The following is a 22,683-nucleotide window of genomic DNA, read 5'->3' on the forward strand; positions in this document are numbered from 1 at the left end:
GGGGGGTTCTTTTTTGGTTTTTTTTTTGTTTTTGTTTGTTTGTTTGGGGTTTTTTTGTTATGGTTTTTTTTTGCTTTGTTTTTTGTTTTTTTTTAAGTAAAAGAACCTACAAAGACAAATCAGCAGCTAATTCAGAGGTTCTAAAAAGAGAATACAGGAGAAGGCAAACTTGATGTAATAAGACTTTTTCTGAGTGTTCAACTCTTCTAAAAGTTTTTTTGTTTGTTTGTTTGTTTTGTTTTTTCTTTTTTCCTTTTTCCTAAAGGGTTTTATTTGATAACTTTATTTGTCTTGAAGCTCTTCTCATGGAGCTCAGGCTTTGTAAAACCGAACTGTGCCATTGTATTAGTCAGTATCTTTTGCCTTACTGAAGATTTTTTTAAAAATCAGAAAAAAACCAAAACCAAAACAAAATCAAAACATAAACACCTTTTGCATCATGATGCTTAACCAGCCATTCATGGCAATTTTCACTTTACACACAAAATACTCAGTAATAAAGTCTTTGACATAAAAATGAGACCCTGGTTTAAAGAAATGCAAAACTTAATGGTAATCCCAGTACAGCCAGGGCTGATACAGATTAATTGCTTAGAAAAAAAAGAAAAATCAGATTTCAATAAATACTCCTGTATACCTGAATTATTATATGAAATAATTCATGTAGAACTGAGTAACAGGAGGAGCTGGAGCTGGGAGAAGTGGGGAAGCGCTGATTTATTTCATGAAGATTCTAAGATCTTTATCAAAGATTTTCATTATTGTATAGATTTAAGATTTTATACAGATTTAAGATTTTTAAGTTCTTTAAAAGACAGCTTATAAAGAGTTTAATTTTTTCAGTGTTTATCTCAAATATTAGCAAATAACGGGCTGCAGGAGCAGCTGCATTTCAGCTGCAATTCCCGGTGCTCCAGAGCTGGAATTCTCAGTGTTCCACGGCCGCAATTCCCGGTGTTCCCGGTGTCCCGCCCCCCCCCCCCCCCGCCCCGCCCGCTCCCGGCTCCAAAGCTGGAATTCCCGATATTCCCCGGCCCAATTCCCGGTGTTCCCGGCTGCAAATTCGAAATTCCCCGGCCGCAATTCCGGTGCTCCAAAGCCGGAATCCCCGGTGTTCCCGGCCGCAATTCCCGATGCTCCCGAGCTGAAATTCGCGGTGCTCCAGGGCTGGAATTCCCGGTGTTCCCGGCCGCAATTCCCGGTGCTTCCCGACCGCCCCGGCCGCAATTCCCGATGCTTTTATAGATTCCAGCGGGAATACCTACTTTATTCTTTATCTCCGTCTAGCCTCTGTTTTAAGTCAGCCTTCACAAGGCATCACTCCCACGGCCGGAATTCCCGGTGTTCCCACGGCCAGAATTCCCGGTGCCCCACGGCTCAGGAGCCCCGGGAATGGTGCGGGCTCCGGCCACGGCCAGGACAGCAGCTCCCTGTCCTTTCCCCCGTCCCTCTCCCCCTCTCCGGTCCCTTTCCGTCCGCGCTCCGTTCCCGCCGGGCCGGGCTCTCCCGGGCGCTCCCGGTCCTCCCGCCCGCCGGGGGGCGCTGCCGCCGCGGCCCCTGCGCTGCCCGCGGGCGCGGGGCGGCCCAAGATGGCGGCGCTGGGGCTGCTGCTGCAGGCGGCGGGGCCGCTGCGCCTGTGCCGCGGCCCCCGCGGGTCCTGCGCGGCTCCCCCGCGGGCTCTGCTCGGCCCCCCCGCGGGCCCGCCGAGCCCCGCCGGGACGAGGAGGACGAAGAGGAGCCCGAGGCGGCTCAGGGTGAGCGGCGGGCCCGGCCGGCGCTCGGGGCCCCGCGCGGCACTCGCGCAGCGGAAGGGAGGGGCGAGCCAGGGTCCGCGGCGGGGCGGGGGAGCCGCCACATCCCTCCCTCCCCTCCATCCCTCCCTCCCTTCTTCCCGCGGCTCCGCCGGGACCGGGATGCGCGGCCAGGGAGAGGAGCCGCCGAGCTGCGCAGGTACCGGGGGCGCCGGGGGCACCGCGGAGCCGCTGCGGGGCCGCCCCCGCGGGCCTTTGTTGGCCGCAGTTGGGTTTCCCCGGTGATTCCCCTCAAGGTCGCCGAGCCGGGCCTGGGCAAAACTCCGGCCGCCTCCGGTGGCTGACGCGAGAGGAAAATCCCCGTGGAGCTGCGGCAGGAGAGCGGCGGGGCCGGGCGGGCCGTTAGGGCCGTTCCCCGCTCTCCGTGCGCGGCATCCCGCGGATCCGCCCGGGCAGCGGGAGCCCCGGACGGGAGCCCCGAGCAGGAACCCCGGGCAGCAGCCCCGGACAGCTCCGCGGCACCGGGCCCGGTCCTGCAGCGGCCCCGGAGCCCGCCGGGGCTCACGGCTCTGGCCGCAGCCTGGAAGATCGTCCCGGCTGGATGTCAGGGCTGCGCGGGCCCCGGTGGGAAGGGTGAATGCCCTCGGAGCTGTCGCTGCTGTAAAAGAATGTTCAAAACTCGCGTTTGGTGCCGAGTTTTGAATCGCTTTTTGTTGGGTTATGGAGCGTGGAGAGCACTTGGAGCTTGGAGGGATGCGAGTGGTTTTGTGCCAGAGGTTGTGACTTGAACCATTTTTCCTTACAGAAATCGCTGGTTTGGTTTCAGTTTTCTTTTGTGGGCTGCATTTTAGAAATTTGGAGGGTTGTTATATTTGAACTTTTTCTTTTTTTTTTTCCTCAGCCCTCATGCTTCCTGTGTTGGGTGTTTTTTTCCCATGCTCCAGCATTATTTTCTCAGTAATTTCTGGATTCTTTGGGTCTTGGTTCCATTTGTCTTTCAGAAGCTGCTGAGTTTTATCTTGGAGTTCAGAGTGGGATGGTCTTTTGGTTGTTACGTTCAAGCTGTTCAACAGGGCGAATTAACTCTCTGCTAAAGCAAGTGCTGAACCACCCCAAATTATTGTTTAATGAGCTGCTTCAGGTGTTGCCTGAGAAAAGGAATAAACCAGGAATTCTTTTTCTTTCCTCTTTTGTACTTCATCCCTCATCACTTTTTTCCTAATGTGTTTTCAGGCAGTCCCTGAGTACCTTTTTTTTTGGTCTTCAGTTCACTCATCCTCCCAGTTTGTATGGAGGATTGACCATGGAAGGCTCTTGATCTTGAGATGGGAGTGTGGTGATGCTGGAATCGTTTCCAATAATAGATTTGTTTTGGATGAACAAATAAAAGCCCTCAGGGCCTTGTGAACCTGCCCTACCTGTCCTGCTGCTCCTTGAACACATGGAGATCATAAATGTCGTTTGAAAAACCTCTTTCTGAGGTGGGTTCTGAGCCCTCAGCTTGTGGGCTGATGTCTCATTAGCTATCATCATTTGGCTGCTTTGTTATTAGCCTTGGATGCAAATATGGAAACCCACTCAGATCCAGGCCAGCTTCATAAAGTCACTGTCAGATCCATGTTGTTATCTGAGGCTTCAGGTTTTTGGCTCACACAGTGGGTTTGGGGAGCTCAGTCACTTCCCCCTCGTTCCTGAGGCTGACAAGGCAGGCTGCCCCTGCCCTTGGGTTTGCTCCAGGAGCCCTCGTGTGTCACTGATTAAATTTGTCCTGTAGGACTCAGCAGAATTTGGGCTGGAGCTCTGGATCCTTCCCCCCTGTTCCTGAGGCTGATGTGCCCCTGCCCTTGGGTTTGCTCCAGGAGCCCTCCTGTGTCACTGATGAAATTTGTCCTGTAGAGCCACAGCCGAAGTTGGGCTGGAGCTCTGGATCCCTTCCTGGAGCAGGGCAGGGTCCTGGGCAGCCCCAGTGGCTCCAAGGGGGAGTTTGCCCGCTGCTCCTTCTCCTCCTTGCTTTTGGAGGAGCCTGCTCAGTGTTCCCCGAGCTCTCCTCCAGCCAGGAGCTGCACCTGGGGTTTATTCTGTGTGTGTTGAAAGGGGCCGTGGTCAGGAGGGCTGGGGATGGTTTAAAATCCCCAAATTTCCCAAAAGCCATGCTTTGGTGTACTCCAGGCTAAGCTGCCAGGTGGAACCTTCTGTGTCTCCCTCCATCTCTGCAGTGGGACATGTCTGGGCTAATTCCTTGTGCAATGGATATTGTGGAGCCACAGGGCTTTTTTTCTTCCTTGGGGATTTTTGGTGTCTTGGAAACACATTTGGATTTATTACTTGAATTTATCCTATCTTGAGGACTTTTGTCTTTGACAGTTTGTCCTTGGTGCTCATTTGTTGCTTTTCCAGGGAGTAGAATTGGGGAGAAGAGAGAAACTGATGGATCTCCTCTGTCCTCCTTGAAGAAGACTTTGGGCTGTTTTGTTTGTGCTCTGGTACCTGAGTGTTTCCACCCCTCAGATCTGTAGGGGTTTGGAGGAGGCTGGGCCACTCCATCTGGGTGTTTTGTTGGTCTTGGGGTCTGCTTTTTGTGTTTTCGGTGTAGCTTGGAATTATCCTGGACTTTCACAATCAAATTAAGCTAAAGCACTCACTGGCTTTGAGGAACTTTAATTAGTTAATTGGCTTCTTTGATAGCCCCACCCTGACTTGTCTGCTCTCCAAGACAGGCTTTTAATATTCCTTCCTGCTGTCAGGGCTGTGGTTTGGGTGTCATGTGTGGCTGTTTGGGGAGTATTGGGTTGTGCTCCTTGTGCCCCCACTGACACAGTTCCCACCCAGACATCCACCCTCAGCTGTGGCAGACCCGAGACACTCCTTGCTGCAAATCCCATTTGGCAGGGAAGGGAACATTCTGCAGATCCAGTTCTGCAGCTGGGGGCTGTTTCAGTAAAAGCTCCAAGGGAGGATGGCTTCCTGCAGGATGAGATCCTTTCAGCTCTGGCATTGGGGCGGGAATGGGCTGAAGGTGATCCAGCAGCCCTTGGCACAGTCAGAACATGCTGCTGGATGTGGCATTGTCAGCTGGGGAGAGAACACTGCACCTTGCTGGGAATTCCAGGCCTGAGCTGTCACCACAACTGGGCTTTGCTAGTCAGAGATCCCATTTTCCCCTCTAGAGCAGATTCAATATTTAGTCTTCGCCGAGGAGGCGCCTCAGAATGTGAGAAACTGCCTCTGTCATAGGTAATTGCACTTGGGGGGCATTATAAAAATGTGCTTCTTGCACCTCTTACCACAGAATTTCCCAGGTTATTGTTGTGAAAGAGGAAACAACTGGAAGCCAAATCACCAGGCTGGTGCTGGAGATTTGCTTTTTGCTTTTCTTTTTAATTAGTGAATTGAATGGTGCATTTGGGAGTTGTGTTACTGCTCCTCCCTCTGTTAGTCCCACCAATGTAGGATGGAATAGAACAGCAGAGTGCCAAAATCTTGGACACTTTTCCAGTTTTCCTGAGCAGGCCAAAGTGTGAATATAGAGGAACTTGCTTCAGTAGATAGAAATAGCACATTTGCTGTATAATTACAGAAAATTGGCTCGTAGTTTTTCGTAAGGCTGAGACCATTTCCCTTCTCCCTTGGCCAATATATAGAAGGTAATTCCTGGACAAATCATGTTCATAAATCAGAGTAATTCCTACATTTCCCCTGGAGTTATCCAAGGCTACTGAAAGCATTTCTCAAGATCCAGGTGGTTCTTCTATGGTTTGCAAGAGGCAGTTTCAAAACTGAGTGTCACCAGTGCATGTTGTGTGCTGAGCTGTGGGCCAGGCTGCTGGGTTTTGCTGGAGAGGGTGATGGCATCAGCAATGGCTTTTTGTTCTCCTTAGCCAACGTCCAAGGCAGTGTCAGGCCTGCGGTGGCACAGCAGAGCTCTGCTCTCTCTGAACCTCCCGTGGTTTCCCAGTTGTTCCCTTCCAGCTGGGCCCTCCTGGGACAGCGTCACAGTGAGCAGCATCTCCTGCACTGCCTGTGGGACAGAGCCTCTCCTGAGCTCTCCTTGCCTCAAACATCTCAGGAAATGTCCAAGGCCAGGCTGGATGGGCTTGGAGCAGCCTGGCATAGTGGAAGGTGCCCCTGCCCAGCTGTTAAATAAATGAATGAAAGATCTTCAAGGATCTTTCCAGCCCACACCATTCTAGGATTATCTGCAATTCCGTGTTTGTTCATGGCAGTAACTCCAGGATCAGTTCCCAGCAGGCCATGGTGGCACATCTTGGTGCTGCTCAAGTGGGTGACTCTTGGCTCCTCGTTTCTCCTTGCATTTGGTGGCTCAGTTGGAAATTCTGGTTTCTGATGGTACCAGTGATCTCTGAGCTGGCTTCTGATTCATTGCTGAAACTTACCCTGGGTTCCTGCAGGGGATTTAGAAACTCTCTGAAAGGGAATGCTCACCCCAGGGCGGTGTGCAGGGAGGTTACCCAAGTCCTGGCTGCCCGGGGAGGGTGTGTGGGATGAGGCTGGATGTGGGATGAGCTGTGCCTGCTCCTGCAGAGAGGAGATCCCATCCCTCTCCCTGTTCCCTTGTGCTGCGTTTGGTACCTGCAGGACTGTGCTGGCTGACTCACTTGTGAGCCCAGCACAAACGTGTGGGTTTCCTTTTCCTGCCTTGGCTTTCTGTGGGATTAGGGCTGCACATTGGCTCCCTGCACATCTGGCTTAGTGGGAGTGCTGCAGCCTGGGAGAAGGGGCAGCTGCCCCTCTCCCCAGCTGGAGCTGTGAGACCTCCCTGTTTGTGAGGTGTAGGAACATCTGGAATTGTTATCACATTGGTCTGATCTTGCTGGACCTGCTGCTGCAAAAGAAGGCCCTTCCCAGTGCTGGCCATGGCAGTGGTGCAGGTGAGAGGAGCTGGAGCAGCTCCCTCACTGCCAAAACTGCTGGAGTTGGTCAGGGAGGAGGCTGGGATGGGAGGTGGGTGTGACATGGCTCTGGCTGGGGCAGTGGGATTATTATTTTTCTATTGTTATTATTTATTATTGAGTGATTTGCTCTGACCATGAACATCCCGTCCCTGCTGTACCCTGAGCACCTTTTCCCTGTGAGGGCAGGGCCGGTCCCACCTGCCCTCTGTCCTGCTGCCCCTGGGGCTGCTGTGTCTCCAAACACTGTTGGCAAACTTCTTTCCAGGAGGTTCTCTGGGCAGTTCAGTACTAAACCACATTCCCAGGCTCTAATCCAGTCTCAGTCATTTCAGGAAGAAGTCCTCAGGCATTTTTGGATCTGATGTGTACCTTGTGAGACCCTGGATTTAACCCATGGCTGGAGGGGACATTGCAAACACCCAAATTGTGCAAAGTTGTCACTGCTCAGTTGGGTTTTGATATTGAGGAGTGACAGACAGAGCTGGTGGGGAAACAGAACCTGCTGCATGCTGGTGACAGCGGCTGGACACGAGCCCAGGGCAGGGATTGTCCCCTGTGCTGGCCCTGCTGAGGGACCCCCTGGAATCATGGGGGCTGCTCTGGGCCCCTCCAGCAGGAGAACCCTGGAGGGGCCAGAGTGTGTCCAGGGAATGGAGCTGGGAAGGGGCTGGAGAATCCCTGAGGGAGCTGGGAAGGGGCTGGAGAATCCCTGAGGGAGCTGGGAAGGGGCTGGAGAATCCCTGAGGGAGCTGAGAAGGGGCTGGAGAATCCCTGAGGAGCTGAGAAGGGGCTGGAGAATCCCTGAGGAGCTGGGAAGGGGCTGGAGAATTCCTGAGGAGCTGGGAATGGGCTGGAGAATCCCTGAGGGAGCTGGGAACGGGCTGGAGAATTCCAGAGGGAGCTGGGAAGGGGCTGGAGAATAAGGGATGGGAGTGGAAGGGGCGAAATCCAGAGGGAGCTGGGAAGGGGCTGGAGAATCCCTGAGGAGCTGGGAAGGGGCTCAGCCTGGAGCAAAGGAGGCTCAGGGGCCCTTGTGGCTCTGCACAGCTCCTGCCAGGAGGGCACAGCCGGGGGGTCGGGCTTTGCTCCAGGGAACAGGGACAGGAGCGAGAGGGAACGGCCTCAGGCTGGGCTGGGGAGGCTCAGGGTGGGCACAGCAGGAATTTCCCCATGGAAAGGGAGCTCAGGCCTTGGCACTGCCCAGGGAGGCTGTGAGTGCCCATCCCTGCAGGTGTCCCAGGAACTCCTGGAGGTGGCACTCAGAGCTCTGGGCTGGGGACAAGGAGGGCATTGGACGCAGGGTGGGTTTGATGATCCTGGAAGTCTCTCCCAACCTCAGGGATTTGGGAGCTCAGTGGTGCCTGGAGATGCTGCAGGTGAACCCTGGGCCCTCTGGCTGCCCCCTGTCCTCCCCTCTGAGCCAGTGCTGGAACACAGCTCTGGATGGGACTGCACAGCAATTGGGAGACATTTAATTCCTCTTCTTTTTTTGTTCCAGATTCCAGAGATTTACTAAAGGAATTTCCACAGCCTAAGAACTTGCTCAACAGTGTGATTGGCCGAGCCCTGGGCATTTCCCATGCCAGGGACAAGCTGGTGTACATCCATACTAATGGGCCAAGGAAAAAGGTAATCCTTGCTGCTGGAAGGGTGGGACACAGAGAGTGGGAGGGGAGCCATGGAACTGCTAATCCTGGAAGTAACTTCCCAGAGAAAATCATAGGAGAGTTTTAATTCCATTTAAAAGTTGTGTGATAATCTTTCGAACAAGAAATATTCTCACTTCTTCCTATTTTTCCTGATATTCATGTGCTTTAAAGGTGTATAAGTGCAGGTGCTATTCCACTTCTTGTATGGATATTTTTAAGTGACTTGCTGTATCTGGCCTTTCTCAGCAGAAGGACACACAGTCTGTGCTTAAAGGTGTCCTACTACCTTAGAAAATTAAGATTTAAAAGCTGTATTTTAGCCCTTAGGACCCCTAGATTTGATTGTAAATTCCAATAGAACAAATTCCGAAGCCTAAAATGTCCAATTGTGAGCAGAAAAGAGGAGTTTCTTTGCAATGGAGGGAGGCTTGTAATAGTACTTAAGAGCAGAATGAAATGCAGCCTCTTTGTTTGTTAAATGAAGCAGAGGAATTCCAAGCAAACAGTTTTCCAGGTAGTTTGAGCTGTCACTGGGGTGCCAGAGCCCCAAATCCATGTCTGGGCTGTGAACTGAGCAGGAATTCTTACCTAATGGTGCTCCATGGTCAAGGCTGTGCCTCCTCCTGTCACACCAGCTCATTCCAGAGCTGAAAGCCCTTTCCAGCTGAAGTTTAACTGTAACCTACATTCCAGGAAAAGACTCAGTTCTGATGGCTTAACATTTTCCAATAACATTCTGTCTAAAATTTCCCAGACAGTTTTTATTGCCACATCCTTTTTAAGCATCCCTGGATTTTAGGGGATACATTAGTAATGTTACTTCAGAGTTCTTCATTATTTCTGGTTGTTTTTCTTGCTCTTTCTCAAGCAGTAGTGCAGTTTCCCAACTTAAATTCTGGAATACCGTAGCCAGTGCCTCATCCCTAAAATTTGGAGTACCCCAGGCAGTGCCTCATCACATTAGTTTGTGTAATTGGTTCCCATTCTTGGCAGCACTTAAATAGATTAATGTGGAGAGTAACTTCAGATTAAAACAAAAAACTAAACCAGGAAAATGATAAAGGAGATAAAGGAGCCTTGGGAAAAAAATGAGGGTTGGCTCACAAAGGAAGAGCAACCCAGCAAATGTGGGCAGAAGGACAGGTGAGAGCCTGGAGAGCTCCTGTTGGATGTGAACAGGGGGGTTGTGAGCACTTGGCCTTCCTGAGACACCTTTTTTCCCAGCAGGTTTGTGCTTTCCAGGCTGTGCCCGAGGCAAAACCCATAGCAATTCCCTCCCTGAGCCAGGTTCAGGGGCAGGAAGGCAGCCAGCCAGGTGCTGGGGAGTCAGGAGCCTGTGCTCCAGCCTTGGGGGATCCACTGCTGCCTTTCATGTGTGCTGCACAAGCAGGAGAGAATTCCCTGGGCATTTCCCTCTTGGAGCCCTGTGGCATCTGCAGGGCTGGGAGCTGAGCGAGCTCTTGATTTGGAGCTCTTCTTTGAAGAGGGCAAAGTTCAGCTCTCAGCATTCTTTGCCTCTGCAGGTTTTTCATGCTCCCTTGCAGGAGCTGTGCTGGGGCTGTGGTTCTGCCAGGGTTGGCTGGAGCTGGGTGCTCCTGTGCCCTGTGAGTGCTGGGGTGCCTGGGAGCTGAGGCAGTCCTGTGCTGCTTCCATCACAGGGAGGAAGCAGTTGGGAAGATTTCCTGGCTGTTGCAGCTGGAGAGAGGATCTGCTCCAGGGCACGCTCTGGCTGCTGCAGTGAGCACAGGGACACTGGGATGGAATTGTTCTGTAATGTGCTCCTGGCATTTATCGCTGGGAGCTGACACCCTGTGGCACCACAGCCTGTGCTGGACCCCAGCTCCTGTGGGGCTGTGGCACCCCTGTGCCCTGCTCAGCCTTTTCCTGCAGAGCTCCTCCCATGGAGCTCCCCTGAAGGGTCCAAGGCAGTGCTTTGTTCAGTGCTCTTCTGTATTTCTCCTCTTTGCCTGGGGTGCAGGGATGGTTGATTCCCCTGAAGGGACCAAGGCAGCACTTTGTTCAGTGCTCTTCTGCATTTCTCTTGTTTGCCTGGAGTGTAGAGATGGGTGGAGTGGGTGTGCTCTGCTGGAGGGGAGAGCTTGCCCAGCTCACCCCGTGGCTCTCCTTGCCTTTCAGAAAGTCACTCTCCATATAAAGTGGCCCAAGAATGTGGAAGTGGAGGGCTATGGGACCAAGAAGATCGACGCGGAGCGGCAGGCGGCGGCTGCAGCGTGCCAGCTCTTCAAGGTGAGCCCTGCTGCTGCTCAGCTGGCCAGGCTCACCCTGCACTGCGCAGCCAGCCTGGCCTGCTGATGGGAGCTCTTCCTCTTTGCCTGGGCACTCCCTTAGTGGGCCCCTCTGGTAGTCAGGGATAGAGGGTCAAGACCTGAGTCTGAATCCATTTGAGCTTAAAATCCCACTTGCTCCAGGTAGTCCTGGTCCTTGTTCCTTTTGTCCTGGACCTTAATCAGCTCCTTAGCCTCTACAGTGAGTAGAGTTTCCCTCAGGTGGGTTTGCTGGTCACTAATTCCCACTTCTGCCAGTGCAGATGGGTGTGTTTGCAGTTGTAGGACCTTCCGAGCCTCCTATTTCCTCTTCATCAGTGTGGCAATTACATGTAGTAATTTACTATTACTCTACAGTTGTGCTTTGTTTGGCACTTATTTATGGCTGGAAATGGGTGTGTGCAGCCAGTATCAAACAGGCACAGTAAAACGATAAAGGTCACTCTTTTATAGCTGAGAAAAAGATGCAGTTTTATCTCCAGCTCTGCCCCTGGCTGTTCTGTGTTACCTTGAGCAAGTGAGACTGATTTTGGAGTTTCCTGTTAATCTATTCAGTGGGAACAGGGGTATCTCTGTGCTCAGGAGAGGATGCTGTGGCTGCTCTGGCAGTGAGACAGCTTTTGATTAGCTTGTAAATCAGAATGCTCTTTAAGGAAATAGCCAGCCTTCAGAAATTCAGGAGGGCAGTGTGAAAACTCAGCTTCTTCAGCTGCTTAAACTAATCCTCTAATTCTGTGATCAGCAAAACTTGTCTCACTCACTGACTTCATTCCACCTCAGTCAGTCAGCATTCACTGGGAATGCATCCTGGTTTTATCCTCTCTAGTCCAGTTCCCTGCTTTCTTTGAGACCCTGGAGGTTTTCAAAGGAAGGAAAATATCCTACTGATACATTTTCCCCACATTTTGGAAATGCCTGAAGTGTATTTTAAAACTTAAACCAAAACCCAGCCACCTGAAACCACAGATTGAACATGCAAAGCTTTCTTTGCCAGCTAAACTGGAACCTGGCAGAAGATGGGAGGCCTTGTGTGATCACAGCTATAGAAAGAGCTACAAATGCTGCCTTAAAAAGTCATCAGTTCAAGAAAATTAATAGTGTCTAATTAGTGCAGAGAGTGAATAGAGAGGCTTTGACTACAACAGCGAGCCAGGTGAAATTTGATGCCTTAGGCACTCGCACAGCACAAAATAATACAGCTTTTTCTAATACAGGGCCACTAAGGCCATTAAATGGCCTACAACTGCAACTTTTAATTTATTAAAGTTAAAGCTAGAACTTATTGCAGCAGTCTGGTAATTTCAAAATGGTGTGTGCTGCACTCTGGATATGTCTGGAGCTTCCTGCAAGGTTCAGTCCTAAATGGTGATGGTAGGAGAGTTTTTAATTACTGCAGGCTTGCTCCAGAACCTGACAGGTTAGGGACATTTTCCTGCTGCTTGTACAAATAACTGTTCCTAGGAAATGGAAGGAGATGCACCATTCCCTGAATTCTCAGCCTGTATTATCCCAGATTATGCTAGTTCACGCTAGCCTTCCCAAAAAGATGCATTTCCTGCTCTGAGGGTGCTTTCAAGAGTTTGGTGGGCCAGGATTTACTGGGGTTTTACATTCTGAGGAGCTGTGTGGGGCTGAGAGCCATACCCTGGGAAGGGAGGGAGGGCAGGGACCAGATTCCCCTTGGGACAGAGCGGTGCTGGGGGGAAGTTCAGAGCTCCTGCAGGTGCCTTTCCTCGCTCTGTCTTTGCTGGGGGAGGGAGGGGGCCGCTCCTGCCCCCGTCCCCAGCAGGGTGTGGGCTGGTTCCCAGAGCTGCTCTGTCTCCCTGCAGGGCTGGGGCTTGCTGGGCCCCCGGAACGAGCTCTTCGATGCGGCCAAGTACCGGCTGCTGGCCGAGCAGCTGGGCTGTCCCGACGAGCGCTGGTGCTCCGAGGGCAAGTGGCGCTCCAAGTCCGGGCCCTCCCTCGCCGACCTGTCCACCTGCTGGCGCCGCATGGAGCCCGACGATGCCATCCAGCCCATGGAGCAGGGCAGGATGCCCAAAGCCATGAGGAGGGAGGAGCTGGAGGAAGGGGAGCTGGAGGAGGGGGAGCTGGAGGAAGGGGAGCTGGAGGAGGAGGCCATCGATGTCTCGGACTACCTGCCCATGGCGCACCAGGACGCCCGCACCCCCGGCAGAGACGCCAGGTGGGTCTGCCTGGGAATGCTGAGCCAGGGCAGGGGGAAGGGAGGGGTTTCCTGTGGCTGGGGAGGGCTGGAGATGGGCCAAAGGAATAGTGGGGCAGCCTGGTCTGGTACCTGGCTGCAGTCCAGGGAATGCATAGACTTGTTCTGTGCAGCTCTGCCCTCTGGAGAGAATGCTGCCAGTCTTGTTACCTGCCTGATTCTTCTGTGCCTCAAGACACTTCCATCCCCAGAAGTGGTGCACGTGCACTTACGCCAGGTTTTGACCACCCTGGTTTTGAGGGCAATGTTAAATCTGCTCCCTTCCATCCCCATAGCTGCCTGCTTGACTTTATGAGCACAGATCTTGGCTTTTTAATAGGCAGCAGGAGCAAGATCTGTAAGAGATGTAGGTGATGGTGGTTATTTCTGTGACGTGTTTTTTAAATTCAGAATTATTTATTAATTAAATCTGTCTCAATCTGTTGATGCCATCTGGTTTGTAGCCTTGGTGTAAAGGTTTGATCCCTCTGTAGTAGGTGGCTTTGCTGCGCTGGGTGGTTGTGACTGACAGATTTTAGTACCAAGGGACAGCAGGACTCTGCCCATGACCAGAATTACCTGGGCTTTAACAGAGTCGTTTCAGAGCTCAGTAGCACTCGTGGAGTGAGGCAGGTCTGAGCACAAGTGGGCATTTGCACATCCAGCTCTACTCTTGTCCCATGCAGCCGAGGAGGGGGTTCCATTGACATGACAGATGACAACACTGCCATCCGTGCCCTGACGCAGTTCCCACTTCCCAAAAACCTCCTGGCCCAAGTGATTCAGATTGCAACCTCTTCCTCCACAGTCAAGGTAAGATGCTGTCTGACTCATGCTAGGGAGGAAGCTCAGGGGCTCCAATTGCAATCACTTTGGGTGCTTTCTTTGGGCAACAGAGCTGGGGAGAGGAGGGAGGTTAAAACTAGGCCTAGAGAAATCAGTGTGAACAGCGAAGGAAAGACTTTGTGGTGAGAGCTGAGGGAATGTCTTAACAGAACCATGAGGAATGTTGCTCCTGAGGCCAGGGCAGTGGAGGAGCTGCTATCTGAATGAAGGAGGTATTTTCTAAGGTTTCCTTTCCCCATATACCTGTAACAAGCACAAGTTTGTGTTGCTGGGAGCAATGTGTAACTTCTGTGCTGATAGAATCTTTCCACAGCTCCACTCTTGCCCGTATCCGGTGATCTTCCTTCCCAGGATGTGTCACCCACCTCCCAGAGCTCGTGTGCTCAGCAGAAAGGAGCTGAGCTCCACCCTGAGGCTCTCAAGATGTTCCCCACAGTTGTCTGCTCTCACTTTGGCTTAGACAGCGCCTTGTGAGCTGGGGGGTGGAGTTCAGTGCAGTAACCTTCTTCTAGTGCTCCATTAAAAAAATCCAACAAATTCAGCAAAAAAACCCATGGTGAAAGGTCAGAGGAGCCACACAAGGAGTGGCTGAGGTCAGCTGGAGCAGAGCAGACTGAGGGCAGAGCTCAGCGGGGGCTGCAGCTCCTCCTGAGGGACAGCTCCAATCTCTGCTCCCTGTGACAGGGATAGGACCCAGGGAACAGCTGGAGCTGGGCCAGGGCAGGTTTAGGTGGGAGATGAGGGAAGGTTCTTCCCCAGAGGGCACTGGGCACTGCCCAGGCTCCCCAAGGAACAGGCACAGCCCTGAGGCTGCCAGAGCTCCAGGAGCGTTTGAACACCGCTCTCAGGCCCAGGTGGGGTTGTTGGGGTGTCTGGGCAGGGGCTGGCTGGTCCCTGCTGTCCCCCAGAGCCCCTGTCGTTCCTGCAGGAGTACATGCAGTTCCGCACGGTGGGCACCAAGACCAAGATCTGCAAGCTGACGCTGCGCTGGCCCTGCCCCATGACCTTCGCTGCCAAGGGCCGGCGCAAGGTGGAGGCCGAGAACAAGGCAGCAGCTCTGGCCTGCCAGAAGCTGAAGGTGAGTGCCCCTGGCTGCTGCATCCCCTGGGATGTGCCTCTGGACACAGGCTCCTTCTGCCTCGCTCACTGGCTTGGAGCCTGCCAGGGGATGCTGGAAACGTCCTGAGCTTTCACTTGTGTAATGAGCTAATGCTTAATAAACATCTGTTTCCAAACCTTGGGATTCACAGCATGCCAGAACCACAGCAAGGGACTCAACAAGAGGGGTTTGCAGTCATGGCTGCTGTTCCTCTGATGGGTCTGCTTGAGGCCTTGCAGGTGTAGTATCAGGGCAGGTTGTTGGTTCTGGTGTGTCTGGTCCTCCAGAGCTGGAGTGGGATCATGTCTGGTTTCTTGCTGTGGCAAGAAAAGCAGGAATTGGTGGGTTTGGGATGGTAGGGAGTTGGCCTATCCAAACGTGGGATGCAAGTGCTCTGTATCCCAGCCCTTGGTGTGAGCAGCCTCAGACTTGATGATGTCGTTTGCCTGTTCTCTGCAGAGCCTTGGCCTGGTGGACAAGAACAACAACCCCCTGAGCCATGCCATGTACAACATGACTTCCCTGAGGGAGCTGGGGGAGAACCAGAGGAAGCCCTGCCACATCAAAGTCCCTGAGGCCACCCTGCGCAAGATCGAGAACTACCTGAACCACGTAAGGCTCAGCCCCCTGAGGATCCCCTGGGCCTGGTCCCTTCTCACTTCAGGAATTGGACGTGTTTGAAAGCTTCCTGTCAGAATGTTGAAGGAAATTCGTGGTTTGATTGTTGCCACAAAACCTGATCACTCTCTGCTGCCCTTTGGGGAAGGGAGACCCTTTCTGGGCAGTGGCCTTCCCTTTTGGAAAACTCTGGGATTCTTAAGGTTGAATCCAAAACATGTGATTGATTAAAAGTTCAGCAACTTTTAATCCCATGAACATCTGGGCCAATGCTTTGATTTGTGTTCTAGACAATTCCTGACCTCTTGCTCCTTGTAGTTCTTCTTGTGGGATGTGGGACTCCAGTTTTTTCTTTTGCCAAGACAGAATATTTCTGGCTTAGCCAAAAGCTTGTGTTTTGCATAAGTTATGTGTCTGGGTGGTGGTATAACTTGATAGTTTCCAAAAGTTGTCTTTGAGGGGCTTGTTGCATTGCAGAGCTGAAGTTACTGGTCTGTGCCTGCCAGTCCAGCAGCAGCACTAATACCCCTCCTAAAATAGGGAATGCAGCAAGGAGCACACAGGGGGCTGCCCAAATTAGTTCTCACTTTAAATAACCTCAGTTCAGCACAAGACTGAGTTACCTAAGATCTGAGGAGACCTTGGCACAGCCTTGGCCAAGCCAGACTGGCTGAGTCTGTTCCAGGCACTTGTTCCTTTCTGTCCTTCTCAGGACCAGCACTAACCTTGCTGTCCTTGCCTGCTTCCTCCCCCTTTCCCAGTACCCCGTGGACATCAGGGAGTCCAGGCCCCGCATTGCCGATGACATGATGAACCTGACCAAGGAATCTGGTGCCATCAGCGACGCCATCACGGGCAAGACCTACATCCCCATGCTGGAAGCAGAGGAAGTGCGCCTTAGCCAGAACCTGCTGGCCCTCTGGAAAAGGAGAGGAGCCTCCTGGCAGGAGAGCCACCCGCTGCCAGTAGACCCTCACAAGGACACCATCCTGTCAGCCATCGAGCAGAACCCCGTGGTGGTGATCGCGGGAGACACGGGCTGCGGGAAGACCACGCGGATCCCGCAGCTGCTGCTGGAACACTACATCCTGGAGGGCCGCGGCGCGCGCTGCAACGTGGTCATCACCCAGCCCCGCCGCATCAGCGCCATCTCGGTGGCCCAGCGCGTGGCGCAGGAGCTGGGGCCCAACATGAGGAAGAACGTGGGCTACCAGGTGCGGCTGGAGAGCAAGCCCCCTGCCCGGGGAGGGGCCCTGCTCTTCTGCACCGTGGGCATCCTGCTCAGGAAGCTGCAGGGCAACCCCAGCCTGGAGGGCGTCAGCCACGTGGTGGTGGACGAGGTGCACGAGCGGGACGTGAACACGGATTTCCTGCTCATCCTGCTCAAAGGCATCCAGAAGCTGAACCCCGACCTGCGCCTGGTGCTCATGAGCGCCACGGGGGACAACCAGCGCTTCTCGCACTACTTTGGGGATTGTCCCGTGGTCAAGGTGCCGGGATTCATGTACCCGGTGAAGGAATACTACCTGGAGGAGATCCTGGCCAAGCTGGGCCGGCACCGGCACCGGCACTACGAGATCAAGGTGGGTGTGCAGCGAGGGGGAAGCTGTCCCCATGCATGGGGCACTGGCTTCTGGCCTGTCAGCAGGGGGACAGTCCGGGCCTGGGACTGCTCCTGCTTCCCTGTGGTTGTTGGACATTTGCTTAGCTTTAACTCCACGCCAGTCCTTGTGAGGTGAAGTCAGCTTAGTAGAACCCCAGAGTATTTTGATTAAATTGTGCATAAAGATGACTTAGCATTGGGGTCAAGTTGCTTTTGTATCCCTTTAATGGGAAGTTTGATGTTTGAGTAGGCTGAGAGCTCATGGCTGTGTGTACACAGACACAGAGTTGAATGTTTGCACACCCTAGGCAAGCCTGGCCCAGGACTGGGATGGTTGTGGCTTCCAGCACTGTTACCTCAGTGCTCACCGTCCTGCATGACTAAATTCCCTGATTGCTGCTTTCTGCAGCTGCTCTGACCCTCTGGAAAATGCCCTCCAGACGTGTGCAGTGCTCTGGGTAATCCTACACCAGCGGTGGGTCATGGGAGTCACACAGTCACAGAGGTTGGCCAGCATCTCCAGACGTTTTCTGGTCCAACCAGCTGGTCTGGAGTTTGTCAGTCCATTTTTCCAGCCTGGAGAGATCCCTCCCTGTGGCTGAGCAAGTGTCTGGAGTATCAGCCACTTCTCCCAGTCCTGGATCATCAGCAAACTCGCTTGGGGTATCCCATTGCCTCCAGGACATTCTTCCTGCTTCTGCTGTGGCAGGGATTTTATCTGAGCTTTAATATTCTGTTCCAAATTCCTGAGAGCTACAGAAGCTGCTGCTCAGAGCCTGATGGATTTGAACTCCCCAGGTGCATGTGGCAGATTTGTCCACAAAAATCTCGTGGCAATTCTGTTACTTGTGAGGTGCTGTTCAGGAGAGGTGCACAGATCTGGACAGTGGGAAGGGACTGTACATTCCCTCTGCACAGCAGGGAAACTGGCAGCACTTGTGACCAGAGCAGGCTCCAGATGGAGCCCAGAGCAGGCTCCTGGCTCCAGGTCCTGGGCAGGCTGTCAAGTGAGGCGTTTGCTGCCTGCAGAGGGTGCTTTGACCTGTGCTGTGCTGTGCTGACACCCCCTGAGCCCCCTGTCCTGTTCTTCCCAGCAATCCGATGATGAGTGCGTCCTGGACCTTGACCTGATCACCGACCTCGTGCTGCAGATCGATGCCCACGGAGAGCCAGGTGGGTCCTGCCTCACCCTGGGCTCTTCTTCTGCTGGGGGGAGGGAAAGGGAGCCCCTGCAGAGCCTTTGCACAGACACCACGATGCTGAGCCTCTCCTGCAAGGGCTCCTTGGATTCCTGCTGCTCCAAGCGGTCTCGAGCCATGTGGCACGAGCAAATTATGAGTGTTTAGCTAAGGCAGGGTTATAGGAAATCAGAGCAAACCCGACAAAGGGAGGAATGATGAGGAGGACTTCATTGATATCAGAAGGTTAATTAATTACTTTATTATACTGTATTGTTTTATATTACACTGAATCTGTGTAAGTATTTAACTCTACTGACTAGAATTTTGTGACTGTCTCTTGACCAACAGTGTGGACATGCAATTGGCCCTGATAGGCCAAGTTAACAAAACACTATCACTTTGAGTAAACAATCTCTATATTGCATTCTACTTTGGCACAACACAGGTGCAGCAAATGAGATAAGAATTGTTTTCTCTTTCTCTGAAGTTCCTCACTGTCATTCCTAGCAAATATCCTTAAGAAGTTGTGCCTTGCTTTTCTCTGTAAAGAGAAATGTAGCTACACAGGGTTGGACTCCTCAGTGTCCTGGGCAGCTGTTCCAAGACTTGTCTGTGCTCCAACACTGGGAGCTTTGTGCTGCATACTTACCTTTTCTCTTGGAGCTCCATCCCTGTCAAATACCCTTGCCTGGAAGATGATGTGTTTGGGAAGGAGGCAGGACTCTCAGGTGACTTCAAGAGATTTAAATGTTTCAAAACTCGTGGGTATTCACTGCCAAACTCCAGGTAGCCTGGTAGCTTTCTGTCCTGGGAATGTGTGTCTCCAGCTGGGGAAGAGCACTTGGATTTAGAGGCTGTGTGTTCTTAGCTGCTGGTGTGTTGCAGGTGGGATCCTGTGCTTCCTTCCTGGCTGGCAGGAGATCAAAGGGGTGCAGCAGCGGCTGCTGGAGATGCTGGGCTCACAGAACAGCCGCTACCTCGTCTTGCCAGGTGAGAGGGCAGGGCCAGCTCCTTCTTCCCAGGATTCGGGAGAATCTGGGGCAGTTGGCTTGATGTGCCCCTTCAGCTTTGCTCTGCTACAGAGCTGGTGAGCTTTGATGTCCCAGCTGTGTGGTGGTGTGTGGTAAGTGTAACTCCTCCTAGCAGAGGCTGAGTAACTCCTGTGTATGATCAAAGAGACTGGCTTCAGTTTGTCTCCAGCAATTTGGAATTAGGCAAGGGGAAAGCAGCTCAGTTCTGCACTGCTGTAGCTGCACGTTGGGCCTGCCCAGAAAAGATCTCAGGACCTGTTCTGTGGGATGCAGGTGGACTCTGGAGCTGAGCTTTGATCATTGAATTTAACATTCCTTGCCCCAGGAGGAAATTTACAACAAAAGCCAGCTTTGCTCTGCAAAGCTCTTAAGAGTTTTGGCATTTTTTGTTTGGTTTTGGGCAGCTCTGCCTATTCAGTGTCAAACCAGGCCAGGCAGGAGCAGAGCTTTGAGCAGCTGGGCTGTTAATGAGTGCAGGTGTAGTTTGGTGGAAAGTGCCTGCTCTCCTCTGCCCTGCCGTGCTCTGCCAGGAATTCCTGCATGGTGCTGAGCTGTGGCAGGGAAAGCTGGGATACAGGACAGCCATGAGCCCTCCATGAGAACCACTTCTGACAGAAGGCCCATGTGGCAGTGAGAATCCCTGCCCCAAGGGACTTTTGAGGAGGGGCAGCTGCAGAACTGGACTGTGGGAGGGAGTGGGATTTCTGCCAGGGATATTCCTGGGGTGCCACCAGGCTCTGGGACTGGAGGTGAGCAGAGCTGCTGCTGCTGCTGAGCCACAACAACTGAAACAACTGAAATGAGGCCTTCCCAAATGACTTGTGGGATATTTTTCCTGGGGTCTGGCTGGCAGGAAGCTGCTGGCTGTGCCCACTGGCAGCTGGTGTCCCCATTTCTGAGAGAGGTGACAGTACAAGGAGAGGCTCAGCTGGGCGGGTCTGACTCTGGTTTGGTTTCCCAGTGCACTCCAACATCCCCATGATGGACCAGCAGAACATCTTCCAGAGGCCTCCACCAGGCGTCAGGAAGATCGTCCTGGCCACCAACATCGCGGAGACCTCCATCACCATCAACGACATCGTGCACGTGGTGGACAGCGGCACGCACAAGGAGGAGCGCTACGACCTCAAGACCAAGGTATTGCTGCCGTGCTGCCTCTGACTCACTTGGGACACTCTGGAGCACAGGGCTGTGGTCAGAGTATTTGAGGTGCCATTAATGGCATGATGGAGTGCTTCCCATTTGGCCCCTGGAGCACAGGTGTTGTGTTGTTTGAGAAGTGTTTGACTCCTCCTCAATGTTTGCTGTGTCCAAGCTCTGGGCCAGGCTCCCCATCAAATTCTGAGTTTTTTCAAACAAATTTAAGGCAAATCCTACCTCCTTCCCAACTCTGTTTCACCACAGAACACTGGTAGCTTCTCTGTTTGCTTTCAGCCTTTTTCTATGATTCCATCAAAAACCTCTTGCTGTCCCTCGCAGGGCAGCCCTGACCTGTTAGATCTTGCTCTTGTTTCCAGTTCTCCTGGCCCAACCCCTATTCCTCAGCTTTCCAAGGGGGATCTGCTGCCCCCAGGCCCATTCCTGGCAGTGCTGGGCCCTGAGCCTGGGAAGACTCTTGTTTGTACACCTTTGCAACAAAGTGAAGGCAACTGTGCTGCTGTTGCTCTTGGGAAAAGGAGTTGTGGCACCATCCCTCTGCCCCTGTTCTAGATCATCATCTCCCAGGGCCATTCACACCTTGGAGCAGTTCTGGTTTAAACCCAGCCCTTTGGTATTTGCCCAGTTCTATCCCAGTTCAGAATGCAGAGCCCGAGGCAGGGCTGGGCTGGACTGGGATGGGGAGCCCCGGGATGGGACAGGGACACGTGTCCAGCAGGTGGCATCTGGGTCCCATCCACGCAGCCCAGAGCTGCTGCTGGACAGAGACAGGCACTGCACGAGGCAGGAGGGTGGGAAAGGCTTCCCTGGCCCTTTGGGACCAGTCATCACTCGTGAGAGTCTGAGTTCTCTTGGCTGAGTGGAAAGGTGGCAGAGGGAGGGACTTTGGGTGTGGGCCTGGAGGGACAGGACACAGGGAATGGCTTCCTCTGCCAGAGGGCAGGGCTGGATGGGATACTGGGAAGGAATTCTTGGCTGTGAGGGTGGGGAGGGGCTGGAATGGATTTTCCAGAGCAGCTGTGGCTGCCCCTGGATCCCTGGCAGTGTCCCAGGCCAGGCTGGACAGGGCTGGGAGCAGCCTGGGGCAGTGGGAGGTGTCCCTGCCCTGGCAGGGCAGAACAGGATGGGCTTTAAGCCCAAAGCAGTCTGGGGTTCCGTGCTGTGGGAGGGCTCACCCCGCTGCTGTCCCCACAGGTGTCCTGCCTGGAGACCGTGTGGGTGTCCAAGTCCAACGTGGTGCAGCGGCGCGGGCGCGCCGGGCGCTGCCAGTCGGGCTTCGCCTACCACCTGTTCCCGCGCAGCCGCCTGGACAAGATGCCCACGTACCAGGTGCCCGAGATCCTGCGCACACCCCTGGAGAACCTGGTGGTGCAGGCCAAGATCCACATGCCAGAGAAAACGGTGAGCAGGCCCTGGCTGCGGGGACTGAGAGGGTTTGTGGAGCCCCAGGGGCAGGAGTGGGCAGAACCCAGAGTGCCGATGGCTTGAGCTCGTGCTTTGCTGAACGTGGTGCTGTCCAGGGAAGTTCAGGGCAGGAAATCTCGCTGAGATCACAGAGTGTGTCTGGAAGCCTGAAGGAATGGAGAGGGCTGAGTCATATCCCTGGAGGCAGACAAAGAGGGAATTGTGCTGCAATCTGGGTTCCCGAGGGCCCTCACAGCTGTATGGGAAACTGGCTCACTTTTTCCCTTTTCCCTTCCCCTGCTGTGTTGCAGGCAGTTGAATTTCTCTCCAAGGCTCTGGACAGCCCTGACATCAAAGCTGTGGATGAAGCTGTGATCTTGCTGCAGGAGATTGGTGAGTTAATTCTGTGTCCTGGAAACATGTTTGCTGTTCTCAGCATGGGGATGGGACTTGGCTACTGTGGGGCAGACTGGGCAGGATTGTCCCTGGATGGGGGGATAGCAGTTGACAGTGACTTCCCAAAACCACGTGCCCTGTGCTGTTTTCTTCCCCACACTGCTTTGCTTAAAAATTGGGGATAACTTTCCAAGGTTAAAAAAATAAAGGGGAGGCTACAGAAGGAAGTGGTGATCTGGAGTTCAGGGCTGGGTGACAGAAGGAGGGGAAGTGGTGATCTGGAGTTCAGAGTGGGTGACAGAAGGAAGGAAAGTGGTGATCTGGAGTTCAGAGTGGGTGACAGAAGGAGGGGAAGTGGTGATCTGGAGTTCAGAGTGGGTGACAGAAGGAAGTGGTGATCTGGAGTTCAGAGTGGGTGACAGAAGGAGGGGAAGTGGTGATCTGGAGTTCAGGGCTGGGCCTCGTGTATGGTCCTGTGCCTGTGACAGCTGTTTTGTGTCCTGAGCTCAGTTAGACCTGGGGGTTCTGGATGCTTACTGCAGGCCC

General features: G+C 53.3%; 1 protein-coding gene across 2 annotated transcripts in view; it reads left to right on the forward strand.

The window, feature by feature from the left end:
- The window catches only part of DHX30 (DExH-box helicase 30), a 31,439-nt gene that overhangs the window by 4,883 nt on the left and 3,873 nt on the right, over positions 1-22,683 (forward strand). Inside the window, exons 1-13 of one of the 2 annotated variants that reach the window (XM_030971477.1) lie at positions 1,815-1,950; positions 8,163-8,293; positions 10,450-10,560; positions 12,428-12,783; positions 13,488-13,614; positions 14,576-14,725; positions 15,206-15,358; positions 16,126-16,947; positions 18,062-18,140; positions 19,034-19,138; positions 20,141-20,316; positions 21,532-21,738; positions 22,053-22,134. In XM_030971477.1, the coding sequence (XP_030827337.1) occupies positions 1,914-1,950; positions 8,163-8,293; positions 10,450-10,560; positions 12,428-12,783; positions 13,488-13,614; positions 14,576-14,725; positions 15,206-15,358; positions 16,126-16,947; positions 18,062-18,140; positions 19,034-19,138; positions 20,141-20,316; positions 21,532-21,738; positions 22,053-22,134 (2,536 nt within the window). In that variant the 5' untranslated portion in view covers positions 1,815-1,913. Of the gene's footprint in view, positions 1-1,814; positions 1,951-8,162; positions 8,294-10,449; positions 10,561-12,427; positions 12,784-13,487; positions 13,615-14,575; positions 14,726-15,205; positions 15,359-16,125; positions 16,948-18,061; positions 18,141-19,033; positions 19,139-20,140; positions 20,317-21,531; positions 21,739-22,052; positions 22,135-22,683 lie in introns of those variants that run through there. The other variant, XM_030971478.1, reaches the window with a different exon arrangement.

This window comes from Camarhynchus parvulus, chromosome 2 (genome assembly GCF_901933205.1).
Source record: "Camarhynchus parvulus chromosome 2, STF_HiC, whole genome shotgun sequence".
Classification (NCBI taxonomy): Eukaryota; Metazoa; Chordata; class Aves; order Passeriformes; family Thraupidae; genus Camarhynchus; species Camarhynchus parvulus.